Source organism: Chelmon rostratus, chromosome 16 (genome assembly GCF_017976325.1).
Source record: "Chelmon rostratus isolate fCheRos1 chromosome 16, fCheRos1.pri, whole genome shotgun sequence".
In the NCBI taxonomy this organism is placed as follows: Eukaryota; Metazoa; Chordata; class Actinopteri; order Chaetodontiformes; family Chaetodontidae; genus Chelmon; species Chelmon rostratus.
This window is the reverse complement of record NC_055673.1, coordinates 20,656,234-20,675,923: the sequence shown is the minus strand read 5'-3', so window position 1 is coordinate 20,675,923 and position 19,690 is coordinate 20,656,234. Positions and strand designations below refer to the sequence as shown.

At 43.6% G+C, this 19,690-nt stretch overlaps 1 protein-coding gene across 1 annotated transcript in view; it reads left to right on the top strand.

The window, feature by feature from the left end:
- The first annotated feature begins 843 nt into the window (after positions 1-843).
- Positions 844-19,690, top strand: part of kcnk9 (potassium channel, subfamily K, member 9) — a 35,768-nt gene continuing 16,921 nt past the window's right edge. Inside the window, exon 1 of the mRNA XM_041955874.1 lies at positions 844-1,456. Coding sequence (XP_041811808.1) covers positions 844-1,456 — 613 coding nt within the window. The remainder of the gene's footprint in view (positions 1,457-19,690) is intronic.

The following is a 19,690-nucleotide window of genomic DNA, read 5'->3' as shown; positions in this document are numbered from 1 at the left end:
GGCCCCCGCACGAGGAGGGACAGCACATGCATCCTTTTTTTTTTTCTTTCTTTCTTTTTTTTTTTTTTTCCAAAATCAGCTTGAAGTGACCAGCAGACAGGGCGGGAGGGGGGGTTGGATGTGCGCAACGGAGCATGAGTGCCGCTGCGGGCTCGGAGCGCGCAGGAGCCTTTATGAACGTTGTTCATTCCCGCTTTAAAGTGTCTCCTTTGTGACGCGCTCCATCCTTCGCACGTCCGAGAGAAGATTGGGGTTTGGGGAAACTCTTCTCTGCGGGGGGGGTGTGCTGTCGGCGCTGATTTGCTGCTTGGAATGTGGTTTTTTTTTTTAAATTCCTGTAACAAGTGGTGAGTTGATCCAGGAGCGGAGCCGCTGAAATGGGAAACAAGGCTGTGAGATGTCTGATGTGACGCTCTGCGCACCGTGAGAGCAACACTTCCCAACTTGATGTTTCTCTGCGATACTCTGTGACCTCCCCCTCTCCTCGACGACTCAGCACATTTCTGATGAGGATGTTCTCTGTTTGCGAGGAAGATTTAAGGGTTTCACAGAAACGTGGTTTTCCGTGTGTGGGGGGGTGGCTGCTAAATATAGCCTGAACGCTGATGGTGTTACAATGAACAGGTTGGTGTTCGGCTGAAAGTTAGACACGAGCGGAAGGATGCTCAGTTATAGGACACTGTAAATCACATCACAGACAAAGTGAGAGTGAAGCATCAAAGAGAAGGAAGAAAAAAAGCATCCTTCAAAGATAATTTATTTGCTTGGAATTTTTTATTCAGATCAGCATAGTTCACTGGAGGAGAATAGAGACCAACAGGCGATCTTGGAAGCAGCTTGTTGATGGCACTGCGCACCGGGAGGACTTGGTTTGGGCAGGTCTTGCGCAGGGTCTTTCGGCTGCAGGGCTCCTGGTCCAGGCGATCGAGCAGTCTCCTGTGTCTCTCCGCAAACCAGGAGCAGGATCTGGGGTTCTGTCATCGGGATCACCACAAGGCGGGGGCTTTCCACCGCTGCTCCGACTCCGGCGTCCACCGCGTCCACCGTCACCGGAGCGCACCTTTATGCGCCTCTGCCTCCAGGCGCTGTCCGCACGGCTTCCCCCACGCTTGCTGCGCCTTCCCGGGGAATCCGAGGGGACATGAGCCCCTCGGTCGCCGGTTCCTGTTGGCCATGAAGCGGCAAAACGTGCGGACCTTGTCCCTGATCATTTGCACGTTTACATACCTGCTCGTCGGGGCCGCCGTCTTTGACGCCCTGGAGTCCGACTTCGAGATGCGGGAAAAAGAGCAGCTGGAAGCCGAGGAGAAGCGTCTCCAGGGGAAATATAACATCAGCGAGGATGATTACCGCAAACTGGAGACCATCATCATGGAGGCAGAGCCCCACAGAGCCGGGGTGCAGTGGAAATTCGCAGGGTCATTTTACTTTGCCATCACGGTTATCACCACCATAGGTAAGTCTCAGTCTCTTTTGATGAGTCCCAGCTCTAAAACCAGCACAACCGAGGCCCCCTTTAGCATTACAGGTGGGTCTCACTGTTGCGCAACAGGACCTTATTTATCATGAGGGCAGTTACATCGAAAAGGCAATAAAAACAGGCAACAAGTACAGCGAGCAAGCACATGTTCACATTCAGAGGAGCCGCAAACATTCATCCTGTACAACAAGTATTCAGATAAAGTTTTGAAGTGACGTGTTGCGGTGCACTCGTTGGTCCAAAGGGAGTTGTAGCGCGAGGATGGAGCTCGGTGTCACCAACGTGAGGATGTTTGGATTCACACCTTAAAGATCAGGCCGGATGACTGGGGAATGACGTAGCGGCCGCAGAACATCGTTCACACATTCACATGACTTCCTTTGGTGCAGCTGTAGCACGTTATGATCCAAGTTTGGCGGTGCGTCACCAGGGTGCAGCTGTGAGCGTGGCGGGGTAGGGGGGGTTCAGGGTGCTGGACGTGCAGAGGTGTATGGGGAGAGGAGAGGAGGGGGGGGATAACGAGGCTTTGTGAGCGGGACGGAGGAGAAGCGGCGGGCGGTGCTGCGGTGCTGAACGGACAGCTCCTCCGAGTGCAGCCGCAGGCAGGACGAGAGTTCAGCAACTCCGAGCTGCCGCCTCTCCCGCTGATCCGGGTTCACTTTTAATGCTCGCTCCTTCTGTTAGAGCCGCGTTACATCAGAGGCAACACTGCTTCACTACAACAAGTGACTGTAAATGAACAGGACGAGGCGCCGCCGATCACCTCGCGAGGACAAATCAATCCAGTTTTCATTAATGCATTTAATTGATGTGATTTCCCCCCTAAAGGGAAACGTGGATTGCATCAGTTTGACGCGACTCATGATGATGCATTTGCGTCATAAAGATTTATTTCAAGCTGCGAAGGAGGGGTCCGCTGACTTTCTCTTTGTTTACGCTCCACAGTCAAACCACATTCCTCCCGCAGTTTAATCTCCACAATGATAAAGACTGAGTGAAGCTGGATGAGCTGGAGCTCGTCCCATGAGTTCAAAACTAAGTTACAACATTCAACCTTTGCAGTCAGCAGCCGTGAGTGTGGATCATGTGGCAGGCACAGCGTTGGGAATGAACTTCCCTTTACGCAGAGGTCACAGAGACGCGCTCCCCCCATTATGAGAGTCAGATAGTGTTATTCAAGAGGAGGACTTTTAGCCGAGGGAAACTAATGCCATAGGCCTGTCCTCCAGTTTGCCAGGCAACACTTAAAAGGGACAACTGCACAGAGCAGCGAAGGTGGATCCACTGTTGTTTCTAGGCTACAGCAACGAGGGCCATTGTAATATTCATGTTCTTGTGAAGTGGTTACATTTGCTGCAGCGGACGGTGTCTCCTCTGTAGGAAACAGGCCGCTTTTTATGCATTAACATACTCCTAACTGTAGTGAGAACGGTTCAGGGGACGTTCAGAGCTTTCCTGCAAAATGTGCAGAAATGGCCCTCATTCGGCTGCCTGTGCTCACACATCCAGCGGTGAAAGAGAAGACGTTTGGGCATACAGTTGTTTGGATTAAAGGCGGACAGGATGGGCATTAGTTCAGAGCAGTCACTCCATTTGTTTGGTTGTAGCAGACTGCAATAGGCTCAAGAAAGAGAAAACTCTGGCAGAACAATTGGCTTTTGCTGATTATGCTGATGGCAGTAAATCCATTTCACTGCCAAATAACTCTCCTGTTACAAACCGAAACACACCGAATAAAACTCACAACGCAGTGAGGTATGCTTGTGAAAATGAGTGTGAGGTAATGTTACTGTGTGCAAACGTCCAGTGTAACCTTGCTGTGTTATAGTTGTACACAATTTGCTGCCTAAATGAATGAATTCTGCCAAATCAGATTTAAAAACTCATGGCATGAGCTTCTGAAGGGGTATGTTTCACACATTGGCAGAGTCATGGATCCTCTTAAACAACAGCAGAACACAATTCATTACACTGAGCACCAGTTTCGTTATTTTATGTGCCATTTTGCGTGATATTCTGCATTTTTCTGATTCTCACCAAACCTCATGAACAGACCATAAACCAACAATTAAGTGACCCTGCTAACAAATATTGTCTGACATATCTTTTTCCTCTGTGCCACAGAGTTCCACTGATGACCAAAAACTACTCAAAGCACAACAATAAGCCACTTTAATACAATAAACGCTGTCAATTGTTGTGATTCAATCCTGCAAGCACTCTTGCTGCTGTAACTACTAATTGTGTATCAATCCACAGCTGAAAATAGTCCCCAACAAAAGCACAATTTTCCTCCTGTTTGAGTAACATCTGCTAGAAACTACAGTGCCCAGCTGGTTCAGGAGTCATTTAGTCTCATTTTGAAAATTAAATAATGCATCTGTGACCCATTCTTAAAGATTTACATCTTCAGCGGGGGCTGGGAACAAAACACATGCTGTGGACGTAGGAAGGCATTGAGGGACGGACAAACACATTGTTGGTTTTGAACTCTTCACGAGATTCGTTGACGAGAATTAAAGCACAGAATGTCACCAGGCTCATCGTTTCACCATATCGCTCAGAGCTAAATGTTCAACATTGGAGCAAAGGTCAGCAGCATGTCTGAATTACAGTTTACTGAAAAACAAGAGGTAACTTTCTTTAAAAGAGAGGAGCCGAGAATGGAGACAACGGGCATCAGGTCATATCTTTGCTGGTACAATATGTTCAGTCTGAGTGAGATCGCCGGAGGTTCGGGACAGATGGAATTTTCTTGATGCCTCAGACCATGAAGTTAAGACAATCACAGGAAAGTGTCTTGATGTCAGTTTGATATCTTTTTTCGTAATTTGCTCGACTATCCAGACTTCATAAGGCAGACCTATTTTATCTGGCACTCCAAACAGGTTAAATCCAAAGCTAAGGACTATTTGCAGCTAGTATTTGACCCAGCCATCCATGTCCTTAGGCGGCGGAGCTTTGATTTGATGAGTTCAGTCAATGATTGGAAGACTGTACTCAAATATACGGTTCAGCTCCCGGTTTGAGATCTATCACCTCGCACTCTCACCTGTTAATGCCTTTGAAGGAAATTTTCCTCTTAGAAATAATGAAACTGGATTTATTCCTCTTCACTGTATCAATAGATTTTTCAAGTAATTTTTTCGCCCACAAAAAGTGAAAGAATTGAAAGTAGCTTTGTGCAAAAAATGAAACACTGCTGCAAAGATAAGGAAACAATTTTGACTGTGTCAACTACGAGCTGTTTGTGGAAACTAATTAAATTTGGTGTCATCGCGTGGGACGGTAAAAACGCTACGAAGATGTCTATTAAGATATGTGTGGCCACGCGCTCACTGCCGGCTGTGTACGTTTACAGCAGGATAAACCGCATGAAAGAGCAAATACTCCTGGAGAACTATAAGAATCCAGCTCACCACAGTGCTGCAAGAGCCAGCAGGACCTGCACACTGATCACCTGTTCACTGAATATATGAAGAGCTGTGCTTTATTTTCATCACCATTTTTCCAGTTGTTGGAATTCACCATCATTATAATTACCTGGACATCCTGATGTATCAGCAGGATAAGACGAATGCAGTATTAGACGGGAAAAACATCAATAAATGAGCAGAGAAACCTAAAAATGGAGATACAGAGTGTGCAGAGGTCACTCTGACTCTCACTGTTTGACAAATATGAATCTGAAAAAGTCACATCGAGGTGTTGGGCAGACCACATCATCAAAACACCCATCTCTGTTCATACTGTGTTATATACATGCAGAATGGTCACAGCAGCCTCATCTGCCCTGTCTCACTCTGTCCTCTGTTATCTATCCTTGTCATTGTGATTGTAAATAACAACAATAAGGAAATCTTATTTTCACAAAATAAAAAAAAAGACCAAATCTGAAAAGAAAGTAGCGTGTGATGAAAATGTAAGGGAAAGTAAATAATACAATATCAAAGAAGAAGCAGGAGTGGATGAAGAAAGTGTATAAAATGATGTGATTTAAAGGCGGCCATCAGTGCTGGGCTGATCTCTTCAGGGACAATGTGGTTGTTGAGTCAGCTAAGGAAAGTCTCCAGAGTGGCAGCAGCAGTAGTAGAAGGTTTAGTTGCAGTAATAGTGGCAGTAGAAGCAATATTAGCAGTGGTAGCAATAGTAGTAGTGGTGGCTGTGTTAGCAGTATTAATAGTACTGTAGCTGTGTTAGAAGAAGTAGTATCATGACTACTGTGGCAGCAGTAGTAATAGTCCTGGAATCAGTGGTAGTATCATAGTAGCAGTACTGGTTGTTGTAATAGTTGCAGCAACTGTAATAATAGTACTGCTATGATATGATTTTCACAGTTATAGTTCAGACCTACATGTCAGCAACACCACAACACAGCACGATACATAAATCACCAACAAGTAGTTCACGTTCATAATGCTGGAGAACTCAGAGCAGCAATGATTAAATAGGCCAATCACGTCTTCTTTTTTTCCAGCTTTGAGACAAAGTTAGCACACTTGTCCATATTAAAATGATATCTGGTAGTTTGGGCTTCTGTTGAGCCGTTTCACGGAAAAATGAAACCGTTAAATCATCCCGGTCTGCACAGCGCAGAGGAAACAATTGGCACTCCGTTTCCACTTCTCCCAAATCACACAGCTCGCAAAAGCTGCCTTCCTCCTTAAATGCTTTTCTTACATTTATATTACATTCAATAACCAGAAGAAGAATGCCAGTACCACCTAACTGTAGATCTTCCCCTTCTAGATGAGTGAGATTTAACATAGGGTTTGGTTTAATAAGCACATGTGTCATTTTGGGTTTGACTTTGTGTCTGGCAGATACAGTTTAATCCCAGTGTCATTCAAACATCTAATAGTGACTGTAGCATCAGTGGTAGTAATGGCAGTTGAAGTGTCACCAGTAGTAGTTATGGTAATAATAGTAGATGCAATATGAAAGAGGCTGATTCTCAAGGCTGCACTTTAAACTGAGGATCCGAGGCAACACACTTACTCATGGAGGATTAAAAAACTCTGTAATCTAATGCTGGAGGCCTCATCTGACTGTGCTCTATTGATGATAGATTAAACACAGCAAAATCTCCAGTTTTAGGGAACGTCTGGTGGTAATCCGGGCTCAGATGCTCATCATCATTATCATCACACCTCCATAAACTGCGTGATCCGAAGGGAAAAAGGTCTGAAACTGAAGCCCAGCTGTGATGCTGTTAGCGCGGCAGACCAGCTGTCTTGAGGGTTCCTGTCTCATTGGTGGCTCCGATCAGGCTGCGAGAGCCCTCCACGGCGCCCCTCCATCCAGGCTGACCCCGCAGGCTGACTCTATTTATTCCTGTGACTAATTGCACCGTATGTGACACTTAGTGATGGCAGCATGTGGCGAGCGCAAGGTGTTCTCGACTCCGCTCTGAGGGAGAAAAGCGGCGGCAGATTGCAGCAGTGCGTGTGTGTACCTGCCTCTCGCACAGCGTTGAGCCGCTCCTGCTGCTGAGAGATTAAAGACAGCTAAAAGGTGAAAATCATCTCCGCCGAACTCCTGGAATATATGGTAGATTAGGGTTTGACTGATATGACCTGCCATATTTTTGAACAATAACTGAAATTGTACCAAAATCCTGGACTCTAAGCGTGTAAATGACTGGAACAATCAAGTCTGTCACCAAAAACATCATCAAAACTCCTCGTGAAAGCCACTTAATGAAGTTTAATCAGGGCGAGCAGCACTTTAAGGCATTATTAAATGGAAGACAAAAGCATAATTGCTTTTAAATGAGGAATATATTTGCTACAGACAATAATTAAATGAAAAATGTGTTCAGAGAATTGAAATTAATTGCAGATTTTACAGGCTGTTGCTGCTGGAGCGTCCGTTAAAACTGGCCAATATGTCATTTTTAATAAAAGGCCAATGCCAGACAAATGTGGTAAACAGATATGATATATCCCCAGCGTCAACGGAAAAATTATGACAGAGGAACATATTAGCATAGCAGTGTTTGGTAGGCATGAGCAGTACCAGTCTGAGCTACTAAAGGAACGCAAAATCACAGAAACTGTCAGACTGCTGACACAATGTTTGACTGCAAAGCGAGATCTGGGAAGGGCAGTGCAAAGACCACAATGAGCCTTCTCACCTTTTTGTATGGAGTATAGAACAAAGTGAGAAACAGAAGCAGCGTTACGGTTTAAAAGTTTGCATAAATTTAAAATAACGTGCTTGTATCTGTAAGGATTCTACTTAAAAATGTAATCTGAGTACATTAAAGCTGCAGAACAGTTAAAAAACAAGTTATCAAGCTAATATGAGGCTACTTCACTATAAACAGTAACACATTACTCCTGATGCTGGTCATAAAGACACTTTGCACCCTTAAGACAGAAAAATAAGAAAGAAAGAAAGTCAGTGAATGATTATTTCTCTGATGGTCGAGTCAAACCTTCTCTTTTGTCGTGTTATGTACGTGTGTGCCGTCCTCGCAGGTAAATTAATCACCTGTCCTCTCGGATGAAACGTCTCTGTGTAGATGAGTCAGATGCCGTGTCTTCTGGACTTGTTGTGCCAGTCACAGTTTCCATTACGCTGTTCAGCGACTGCCACTTACAGTACAACAGGCCTTTCTGCAGGATGCCTGACTCACACACTCACGCCACTAAAAGTGAGTGTGTTATCAATCTACCATTCAAAAAAGCCATTATAGAATATCACAACAACAACAACGATGATAATAATAATAATAAACTTGATTTATATAGCACTTTTTGCAACATTACAAAAGCATTTTATATGATGTAGATGCACCATAAGAAACACATTTGACTCAAGCAAGGAAATAATATGGTGTGTATAAGAGTTAGGGTGTTTAAATGCGTTCAAGGGTCCATTTGCATGCAATAGACTGTGCTGTGTGATTTGTCTGATAGTCCACATAGGCCAAAGCTGCTAAAAGCAGCAGTCTGCGTCCGCTCAGCTGTCATCCTCTGGCTGATAATACCCACTGTAATCTTGACAGGGATAGTTTGGTGAAGTTCTAAAGATGTGAAGCACGTGAACAGTGATTGCTGTGTGTGTGAACGTGAGTGAGGTGGGCTGGAGGGTGGCTCGGTTCAACGGAACACACAGATTGCCCATCTACGCTGCATCTTGACAAGGACTGATTGGAGAGGTGGCTGGACAACGCCAGGGGAATTTTCCCCCGTGCAGGTCCTGGCAGGCAGCAGAGTTCCTGCGCTCCCAAAGAGAACCTGTTGAAGGTTCTCCAGCTGTGTTGGTGTACTTTGTTCCCGCTCTCAGCCGAACATTAAAAGGCACAACCACAAGGAGGGTCAATAAACCCACTCACTCATCTGAATTTTCTTGATGATATATGGGCTGTAATACCCCAGGTTTCCCATTACTTAGCATGGATTATGTAAATCTCCAATACATCAAGGACATAGGATTTCATGACTTATTTTCTCAAGCAGCAGTCAATAAAATGATCGAGCACATTTGAATTCCAGGTGATCTGCTCATTCATAATGCACGACACCGAGTTTCATAACAGGTGTTTATATAATCCTTCATGGCTTATGTCATGCTCTTTATGGTGCTCATGTAATGGCAGGAAGACATTTTCAGGATAAAGTGGCAAATTGTAAACAAAGGTATTTTTTTTCACAGACTCCATGTTGTTTTTGGCAATCTTTTGCAGTCATCCAGGCAAAACAAATTGAGCAAATTTAACAGAAAGCATATTTCTCAGCTTTACCTCCCTTAAATCACACAGCAACCTGTTCTGCTGCACTGCACCATTAAATCTTCCTCAGTCTTTTTTTGAGACACATTTAGCTTCCAGGCGTTTATGCCAAAACATATGGATATTCTGCAAGGATTAGTTGAACCAAAATGACAAAAAAAACCTCCCTTACCTCTCACCGTACCACACACAAAACACAAACACCAAACGGCGTCTGTCCCCATTACTCTGGATAGTGCACACGACGTGTTTTCAACTCTTTCTAGGAACATCTGTTTTGCAAAGAAATAGTCCCTGTGAGTGGAGGCACAGCTTTCAGAGCTACGTGTCACAGTCAGAAAATAGGTTTTTGTGATTTGTGGTTTGAGTCTGTCCTACAAGACAATAACCATATTTTCCCGTGGCTGTAGGGATGGTCTATCACTTTGATCCAGACTGAATCATCTCAGCTACTATTATAGACTGAGGTGAAGTTTGTACAGATATTCATGGTCTCTGGAAGATGAATCTTACGGACTTTGCTGATGCCCTGACTTTTCCTCTAGCACCACCCTACAGACAGCGTGGCAGACTCTTGTTGCCATATCACAGCCTATGTATACAAAATTTTCTATAGTACTAGTTCCTGAAAGTAAGAAATAAGCTCACAGCACCATGGAAACCCCATAAATCACTTCATTTACAAGGTTACTCAAGAGATTGCATCCATGTCACCGCACATAAAGAGATGAGAGATGAACAGTATAACAATCAGGATTTCCCTCACAGGGTCAAATCCCCCGTGCCTCAAGCTTAAACAGCTGTGGGTGATCAGCTGAACACTAAACTGGTGATTTAGTTCAGATGCATTTAAAATGTTATCGTGTTCATCTGGATTTGTTTAAGCAGTCAGAAGTCAGAGTGAATGAACTCACTGTGCTGCAGTGTTGCGTGATTTTAGATGAAAGTGTTTGACTCACTTTAATGAAAGAACTTTGATAAAAACGACAAGCAGGCCTGTTTGCAAAGTATTAAAGATTCCTCTCTTGTTATCCCCTCGACACTGGTGTTATATTACCTGGACGCATTCAACAAGATCTATCAGTGATTACTGGACTGATTTTATTTCCATGTCCCCAGTTTGTGAGATCAAATCTGTGCTGTAAATTAACATCTTGGCAGCTTGCAGTGATTCCTTATAATGCTGGGTGAATTTGTGCTCGCCTTACTTCTCCAAACATGAAAGTTGTTAATATATCATCCGACTGCTGCTTATTGAAAAATGATTCGAGCCGTTCACCCTAGTTGCACTTTGTAGCCGGTAGATTATTTTCACTTTGCCGGAGTGTCCTACCGGGAGCTTGATGGAGGTCTCCACACAGATCGATGGGAATGGGTTCCTGTGGTGCTGATGCTCGCTGTCGGAGTCGCTGGCTCTGGAGCCGGCTGGTCTATTTTCGCTTCTCAGAGGGTAAACTGTTCTCGCAAGGTCCCTCGCTGCAACACGGTGCGCCCCTGTGGCTTTGCCTTAAAAAAACAAATGGTGCGAGCTGTCATTTGTCAGGAAGGGAGAGATAAAGGTCTGTAGTACGTCCAACTATCCTCATTTTAAAGGAGCACTCACGCAATTTTACACATCACTTTACTCGTCATAAGGAGTGCGACTCAGCCTGTGAAGAGTTGGATAATGTCGTCTGTGGCGCTGAAGAGAAAGTTTGAGAAAATAACCCTGATGATGTCATCAGAGGATAATTTCTAATGACATCATCAGGGGGTTATCTCAGCTCTGGCTCGCAGGCAACAAATTTTTTGGAGTTTGGAGTTTGATGGATATGGGCATTTAAGAGAAACACACGTTCTAATGATGATGTGAAGGTGCATTATGGGACATGAGCTTGATCAGCTAAAAGTCAGCATATCTTAGGCGATCCTGTGACATTTCCTCTTTTTACAGACTGACTTCCTGGTCCAGCATATTCACCATCAGTGTGTACACAGGTTTCCTGTGCAACGAGTGATCGTCACATTTCAGCTGCAGTTAGGTTTAAGAATTCGTGAGTCAAACATTTCATTTATTCCATGCTTATAAAATGTGCTGTAAAGTGCAGGGTGCTGTGCTGTTAAGGCTGTGCTAAAAAGGTGAGAGTGCATGAAGAATAATTTGCAAGCGCTCATCCACAGCAGCCAAGACAAGCCACACGTCTCACCTGGAGACAGAACCCTTAAAGCTACTGACTCTAGCTCCTCACCTTTAGGCAGAGCGTGCGTTTGTAATTCTTGCTGTGCTTCCCCTCAAGTTGGTCTGATTCCCGGCTCAACACTTGTCAGTCATGTCGAAGAGCTATCTACCTCGAAACAGCAACTAGCCTGAGGCTGAGGTAAGCATCAATCATGGAGCTAGAAACAGAGGTGAAGCGGCCGCTAGGCAACTTAGGTGAAATCTGAAATAAACAGACTGAATAAATTGAAATTTGGGAAAATGTGCAGCGTATTTAGCTTCACTGGCGTGTTCTGTTTTTCCTGCTTTGCCTCTTCCCTGCACCGTGCCACGGATTTTATCCATCACAACAACGCCAGTGGCTCGTGGTCGGCATTTGTCGAGTGTCCTCTCATGTGTGTGACGAGAGAGGCCTCTGTCGTGGAGATAAACATGTTCAAACGTGGCCCACAGGCCAGCGAGAGGCTTCCTCTCGCCCTCTGAGTTTCTTGGAGGATTCAAGTGGCGGCAAACAGCTGTTCCACTCCTGCAAAGACGAGACAGAGCGGAGCGGCGAGCACAGTGAGCTCACCCAGGCTCAACTGGGCCAGTGTGAGTGAGGAGTGGGTTTGGTGAGCTGCTGCTTGATGATTCGTGGTGCCTCTTTGTAGTCGGGGGGCCAGGGCCCAGGTGGCGTCCTTCTTAAGCAGCTGGCAGAGACGAACCCTGTTGGCTGAACACTGAGGATGAAAATGGAGGTAGACTTTGGCAGGAGAGAAGAGGACGGAGGCAAAAAAAAATGCTTAATAAATAAAGGTTGTTGAGATTTACAGGAAAACAAGCCCGTTCCATGTTTACATGGTGCTCATGTGCTGACTCTGGCTCTCTGAATCTCTCCTCTTGCTGTAGAAATCCCTTCTGGTTGGCAATAGATGCCAAAATACAAGAATAACATAGGATATCAATGCACCTGCTTCACTAGCTCTAACAAATGCTGCACACACTGAACTCCTGCACTTTGCAGTTAATAAAACAAGCACACCTTTTACCATCCTGGCACAACGTACCAGCACTGAATGCCAATATAAATGTCAAATTTGATAGAAACAGTGATGCAGGTAGACAAAGGTTTGTACCAACAGTACAGTAATTACTTGATATAGAGGCCTTGATGTGCAAGTTTCATACTGTATCTAACATGACTCTCATGGTTTTACGTGAAAATAAAAATAAAATGAGAGGCTCCTGCTGCAAAGGGGTCTGCTTAGCAATTATACAAAATCTCAATTCAGTTATTTCCCTGAAATATTGATATGCAGCCGAATGACATGCATGTCGGTCTCCAATGGTGTTAAATATATGAAGAAAGAAGCTTAGTGGATAGTTCTTGTTTATTACAGCTTCAGAGATGAAGCAAAAAGATGAGATAAGTCTGCATTTACATTTTCGTACAACTTGAGCATTATGTTGATCGCTCTGCCATCATTATTGGAGGTTATAATGACTTTGCATTTACTAAGAATGAATAAATCGCTGGGATCACTCAGAAAAGACAGACAGGGCAAGAAACACGAGCAGCAGGACGAAGAGACAGACAAACCCACAGGTTAGCTAAGCATCCGTCACACTTTATAAGTAATTGCATATTACAACCAAAATTTCTGGTGTACTCAGAGTGCTTTAGATTTCGTGGCTAATGCATGGCTGAAAATAGTCCGCAACAAATGCACTATTTCCACCTGTTTAAATAATGTTTTCCAATAACTAACCTGCTGAACTGTAATAGAAAATTTTATTATTTATTTATTAAAAAAAAATGAAACTACATATTTGTGGCCTTTACTTAAAGGAATAGTTGTTGATGTTTTTGGAAACACTCTTGCTGACGATTGATTGAGAAGATCAGCACCATTCTTGTGTTATGAAGCTGGAAGCCAGGCGGTGATTAGCGTAACTCAGCATCATGGCTGGAAGCAGAGAGAAGCCTCTGCTGGTTGCCTCTCAACATCGAGGTGATAATGAGACTCAAGGAATTCACTGCTCGCCAGGAAACGTACAAGTCAGGAAGTCACGCTCAGGCTAGCCATTTTTCTCTGTATATTCTAAGACTTTCATCCTTTAGTCAAGTCAAATTTATTAATATTGCACATTTTATTCAATGGAAGCTCAATGTGCTTCACACACAACAAAAATGAACAAAATAAAATAGAACATTAATCACATATTAGATAAATATAAATCTAAACGTCATAAAAATTCTGAATCCCCTGCCCACCCAAAAACATAGACATAACAAACACACACACACACACACAAACACACACACACGCACTGGCTAGCCACAGGCCTGAGAGAACAGCTAAGTCTCATGCTCGCACAGTCGTGGTCCAACTTATACGATCAGGCAGTTCGTTCCAGAGAGGGGGCCCACAGTAACTGAATGTACCCTCAGCAGAATCGCCTCTGATCATGGGTGATGTGAGGAGGCCAGTGTGTGACGACCGGAGAGCTCTGCAGTGAGCAGGAGAGAGACCTTCAAGTGATCTGTAGGCAGTGAGCCATGTTTTGAAATTCATTTTTCATTTTTTTTCATTTTATCAGAAGCCAGTGAAGTGATCAAGCAATCGAATAACACATACACAAATATACTGGCGTATAATATTAGTATGTACTCTAATATGTACTAATATGAGTAGTATTTTTTAGTCTGCTGGTAAAATGTGTGGCTGTCTGTCAGTGATATTGAAATGAAGAGTTTGTTTGCAGCACTGTGGTTAGTCCTGAAGTCCTGACTGATACAGATGGTGGAGTGATGGCAACCCTGCAGCTCTTTCTAGACAACATTTTCAAGTACTTTACTAAGAAAAGGATATGGGAGATTGGTCTGTAGTTGCTCATCACAGATGGGTCTACGTTGTGCTTTTTCTGTATTGGTGTAAAGACGGAACGCTCTGCAACACTTGCTTTTAGAAGTTGTAACCTCTGATTTTAACAAAGCGAAACAACGACTGTGTTGAACCTGAACTTTCAACCCTGAGCCTCCAAAAAACTACAGCTTCCATGAAAAATTTCAAGTGCGACAGCGCAGGTGCTTGCAGTCTTGTAACTTAAACATAAAAAACCACTACCTCTCTCCTAAAGTCATTTTCCCAACATTTAGCTCTAATATCTGCTGTCTGAAAACTGAACATAAGTCATGTCACATGTGTCCGTCAGTTTGCGACAGATGAAACAAAGTGTGTGTGTTAACCTTGGAGAGAGCGGGCTGTTTCTCCCTGCGTCCAGTCTTTATGCTAAGGTAATGGACTTAATGGGCAGATGAGAGAGTGGGATTGATCCTGCCATCTAGCTCTCTGCAAGAACGCAAATAAGCATATTCTGAAAAATGTCATTGCCTTACTTCAGGTCTTTTGTAGCAACAAATGGTCTTGGATGGGAAGTCTGAAAGTACTGAGAGACAGACCACTGCATTCTTGTTTTGGCTCTTTTCCTTGAATTTGCTGACAATAAGAAAATATAGATAATAATACCCTGTAAGTATCTGGCATTGAGAGGACATCTATTGTTCTGTCAGGGTCAAAGCTGGAGACCACTGAACTGTGTCACCTGAATCTAACAGCAGGCTGTGGAATCAAGTGGGCACTGCAACACAAGTTCTGACATTTACCTCACGTCATCCTTTGGCTGCTGGTCACATTTTGATCCACTCTGGCCGCCCCAGGCTGTGAGTCAGCATGACACAGTACCCAGCTGCCAAACTGCTGGGTGCTCCTCCTTGCAGCTCAGACACAACGCGGATTTCATCTTATTGTTTTGTTCATACGCTGCGCTCCTGGAGTCACACCAGTTCTGCTCATTTCCCCCCTCTGACATGTTATTCCCTTAAAGAACCTGCACATAAAATTCCAGGGTGCTTTATGTAATTTGCCAGTGGGTACAGTAAGAGTGCAGATGACCAGCGCTACTCCATGACTACCACCTGCTGTTAATTCTCCCCGGCTGGACCCTGACAATCATCTTCCCTCTGCAGCTCTGCACTGTAATGCACTCCCACACGGTCTTATCGCAACCACTTTATTCCATCTGTAGAAAGAGTGGGAGTGTGTGGTCTCCTGTATGAGTTATTGCAACGGAACAGCAGCATGAAATCAGCGTTGGCGGCTTGTGCGCAGTGTGTGGTCCGCTAGCGTTTTTGATACACGAGTAGTGTGTCTGATGCTAAATGCGGTACCCCCGGAGGGTGGAAAACAAATACAGTGTGATAGCACAGTGACAGTAGAATTACATAGGTTGGGAAAAAAACAAATAAAGCAGCAGGATGAGAGCTATAATTCTCACAACACCTTCAGTTTGCGTGGCATTGCTGAGTGCCTGTTGACAAATTTTGCTCCTAATTGTGTGGTTATTAATTCATGGAAAATGAAAGGAAGATGCAGTTGAATTATTATTATGAAACATGATATGCTATATATGCTTTTTGAGACTGCTCTGCTGCGTGATCGCTGCAGCACTGGGCATGCAGGTGCTCAGTTTGTGCAGAATAATCACGTTATATATGATGATTTATGTAAATAAAAAGCTTAATTAGTTTCAAGTCATTGCATGCGTTTTATAAATGCTGATCTGCTGCGGATTTAATTCCCACGAAAAGCGACGTGAAGTCTACTGAACAAGGTGTAAAGCAGGGAAGCCGGTTTGCAGTCTGTTCTGTTTGGCCGTCTTCAGCCTTCAGAGGCCGTGATGACAAACAAGCTGCAGCGTGGAGCCAGGAGGCGACTAGCTGACCATTAGTGAACGCTGCCCAGCTGCTGTGGGTCAACAGACCTGCTGGGAATAACATTGCATGTCTCCATCTTGCAAAAAAAAAATACCCGAGACACCAGTTCGAGATGACCTTCTGACTACAATGAAACATATCCCTGTTACAAGTCTGCTGGCGGAGAGGCAGCAGGGCACACCAGGCCAAGTGGTGTCAGTTTCTCGGGGGAGGTGATTTTAGTGGGAACAGCGTGAGTGCCTGTTGCTTAGCAGCACTCAAAAGCCGTATTTCCCAACACTGGGCAATGAGCTTCATTAGGTGAGGCCTAACGGGGGATATGGAGTGACACCTGGGACAGCTCAGAGTCCTGCCAGGAGCAGGCTGCAGGACGTGAATGCGACGCGACTTTAAATATCTGAAGACAGTGTAATGATTGTGCAGCGGGAGGATCGTGATGACCGCGCTGAGCTACAGCTGCTGCAGAATGCATCCAGTGTAATGTTCTCTACAGTGGTCTAATTGGCATTTTATGGGAAGCACAAGGAGATTATGCTTTGAAGTTAATGACAGTTATCAACACGGAGCAGAGCTGATGCTGTTACTGTGCTCCAGGTTTCCCCTCATTCGTCTAGCTCCAGCTCTGCTAGAGCAGAACGCCACAATTAATCTTGCCTTGAGCTCATTTTGTTGGGCTTATATCTCTATCAACAGAGCAATGCTATTTATTTTTTATTTTTTAGATTTAATTCCTATTCATTTATTCACTTTTTGCACTTATACAACCAGCATGTAGGCATTCAACTGATTTAAACAGATGTGATGCAGGAGATCAAGAAGCCATGAGCTTACACTCCGGACCTTAAAAATACATGACTATTTAGAAGAAGTACTTCTAAATACATATTCAAATTTAATATGAACTGAGCAGTGTAGACAGGAAGAACATGCAGTGCAGGATGTAATGACCAGAGAATTAACAAAGCAAGTTGGTGAAATTTTGCAATGTTTGCAAGCTCTTGGCATTTCATATCATTGCAGCACAGCAAGGAGTTGGTGGAGACCAAAAACACAGCTAAAAGGAGCCTGACTGGACTTACATTCATCAAGCGGCCAGAAAATCGACTGTCTCCACAACTCAACAGCGTAAACTGATCAAGAAAACATACATTTCTACAGTTGCATGTTATGTGAGTCACAGGTATGTTCATAGTGCACTGCTGCATGTACAGTCTGTACTAAACAGTGTCTCAGTGACAGAGAAATAGCTGCAAATTGAGTTTCAGGCTGTTAAATCAGGTGCAAACTGTGTGGTGCAACATGGTGTAGAGTCTCGCTCTTCAGCAATGAAGCAGAAATCCATATCGAGCTCTGGCCCATAATTGTCAGCTAAGAACAAGTAAGCCTCCCCTGAGCAGCACTAATTACTGGCCTTTGCATTATTGACAGTCCATCGACATTTTCCATGACTGCTTATTGGTGAAATAACTTTAAAGGTGGAGTAGCTGTTTCTGGAAATTGGTTTTTCTTTCAATTGCTTCTGTCTTAGTAATCTGGCAGCTGTCTCTGCTGAACGTCATTAAAGAAGGTGACGTGTTTTGCTACAAACTGTGAGGATTCAATAGCAAAGTAGATGGGGTCTTTCTACATGAAGCCCAGAAACCATATGGCCATCGTGGGCCATTATCAGCTCTGGTGAACTGAAGTATAACTAAACGGATAATTCATTTTTTTAAAATAAATTGTACTCACCAAACTACTGAGATCTGGGAACAGAGTGTGAGGTACAGCTAAAACAAAATGGTAGTGTATGTGTGCACACCACTGCTGCAGGTATGTTAGGCCATAGTTGGTCCGTAAGCTCTGATCACACAGTTTGGGTACTATTTTTACCATTTGCCCTTATTTTGTCTCCAAATAACCCTGGGAGCTCATATACAACCCATCTGATCGCTGTTTCTTGCCCTCTTAGTGATTAACTTCTAATTACTGCTAATTAAAAAATGTAATTAATTACCCATTTGATGCTAGCCATTGAACAATTATTGACATTAGTTTACCCGCTAGGCCTCTAACAACAGCAAATGTAATCAGCTGCATTACTCGTTACATTACTTTTGTCAGTCAGCACAGCTTCATCAAAGGTGCTTTAACTCCTCAGCCATCACAACCACATGCCATATCAAGTGCATTTAACCCGTGTAATGATGGAAAAAATCTTTAAAACCAATTATTTTTCAATTTGAACCTGCCTACAGGCTTTTTATGTCTTACCTATTATCTACCTGCCAGCGATCGAAGCAGAAGCAGCCTTAAACAGTGATCCAAACGCACTCCAGAGCTGTGTGCCAGTAGCTGCTGCTAATACCAGCTCTCATACATACACGCTGACCTTGACACCTCCTGTACATGCTGAACTGCTGCTTGTATGCTCAAGAATACTGAAGAGACCACCTCAGGGCTGCGGGCTACCGAATCATGTGCCTTCAGCTACTGTCATGATGCAAAATAAAAATCAGTTGGTAGGTTTTTGTTTATTTACTGTAAAAAAAAAAAATACATATTCAGCATCAACACAATTATCACAGTAAGGTTAGTAAAACACGTCTTGTTTCATAAGTTATCTGCTTTGTGTGGCCTGCATGTTTTATAATGAAGAATAAATTGTTTCCTTCCACTCTGTACCTGCACATGATGCCGATGTGCCCTGCACTCTTGTGTCCTGCAAGGTTTCACTTATTTCAAACTCAAAATACCCGAAAGTTCAGTATTTTGAAAAGTATGGGCCTGGGTATACAGCCCTCCGTTATCCAGTATTTACTGACCATCAACAGCTAGCTCAACATTGGTGCCACGCCTTTGTCCCTTATTTCTAAAACACACACTCTGGTTTCACCATCTTACGAATGCAGCTCAATTAATGTAGCTAATGTGCTCATTTTAACCCAAACCATGATCTTTTCCCAAACCTAACCAAGTACTTTTGATGTGAAACCTAAACAAACTGTACCCGTTTCACAATGTTGTTCATTGTTAACACGACAAAGATCAGCTGACTTCAATATTCACTTCACCTTACTTAAATATTAAGGGAGCAGGGAGAGAGTGTGTTGTCGGAGCAGCAGGCTTTTGTTTTCTGTATAACAGGCTGTCGCACAAATGGCTGTGGACCATTTTTCAGACTATTTGGGTTTCAGAATAAAAGGCCATCAGAACAATGGTCAGTACCACTTAATGCTTAGTTAATTTCCCACACCCTCCAACTTTAAAGAAACTCCGGAAATACTGAGTGTAAGCTTTTTCAAGGCCAAAATATAAAACACAAGTTGTAATATCCTTTCAGGCTTCCCTGTGTACAAATTTGCAAGTTGGCAGTGACAAATAGCTATAATAACTCATACTCCCATTCATTCATTTTTATCAACTATTATACTAAATGATACACTTTTTTTTATCTGCAAGTGAGTGCTTTTTTTTTTTTTTTTGGCAAAAATGTGACCTGGTGTGGTTTTAATTATCATGAAGACTAATGAAGCACAT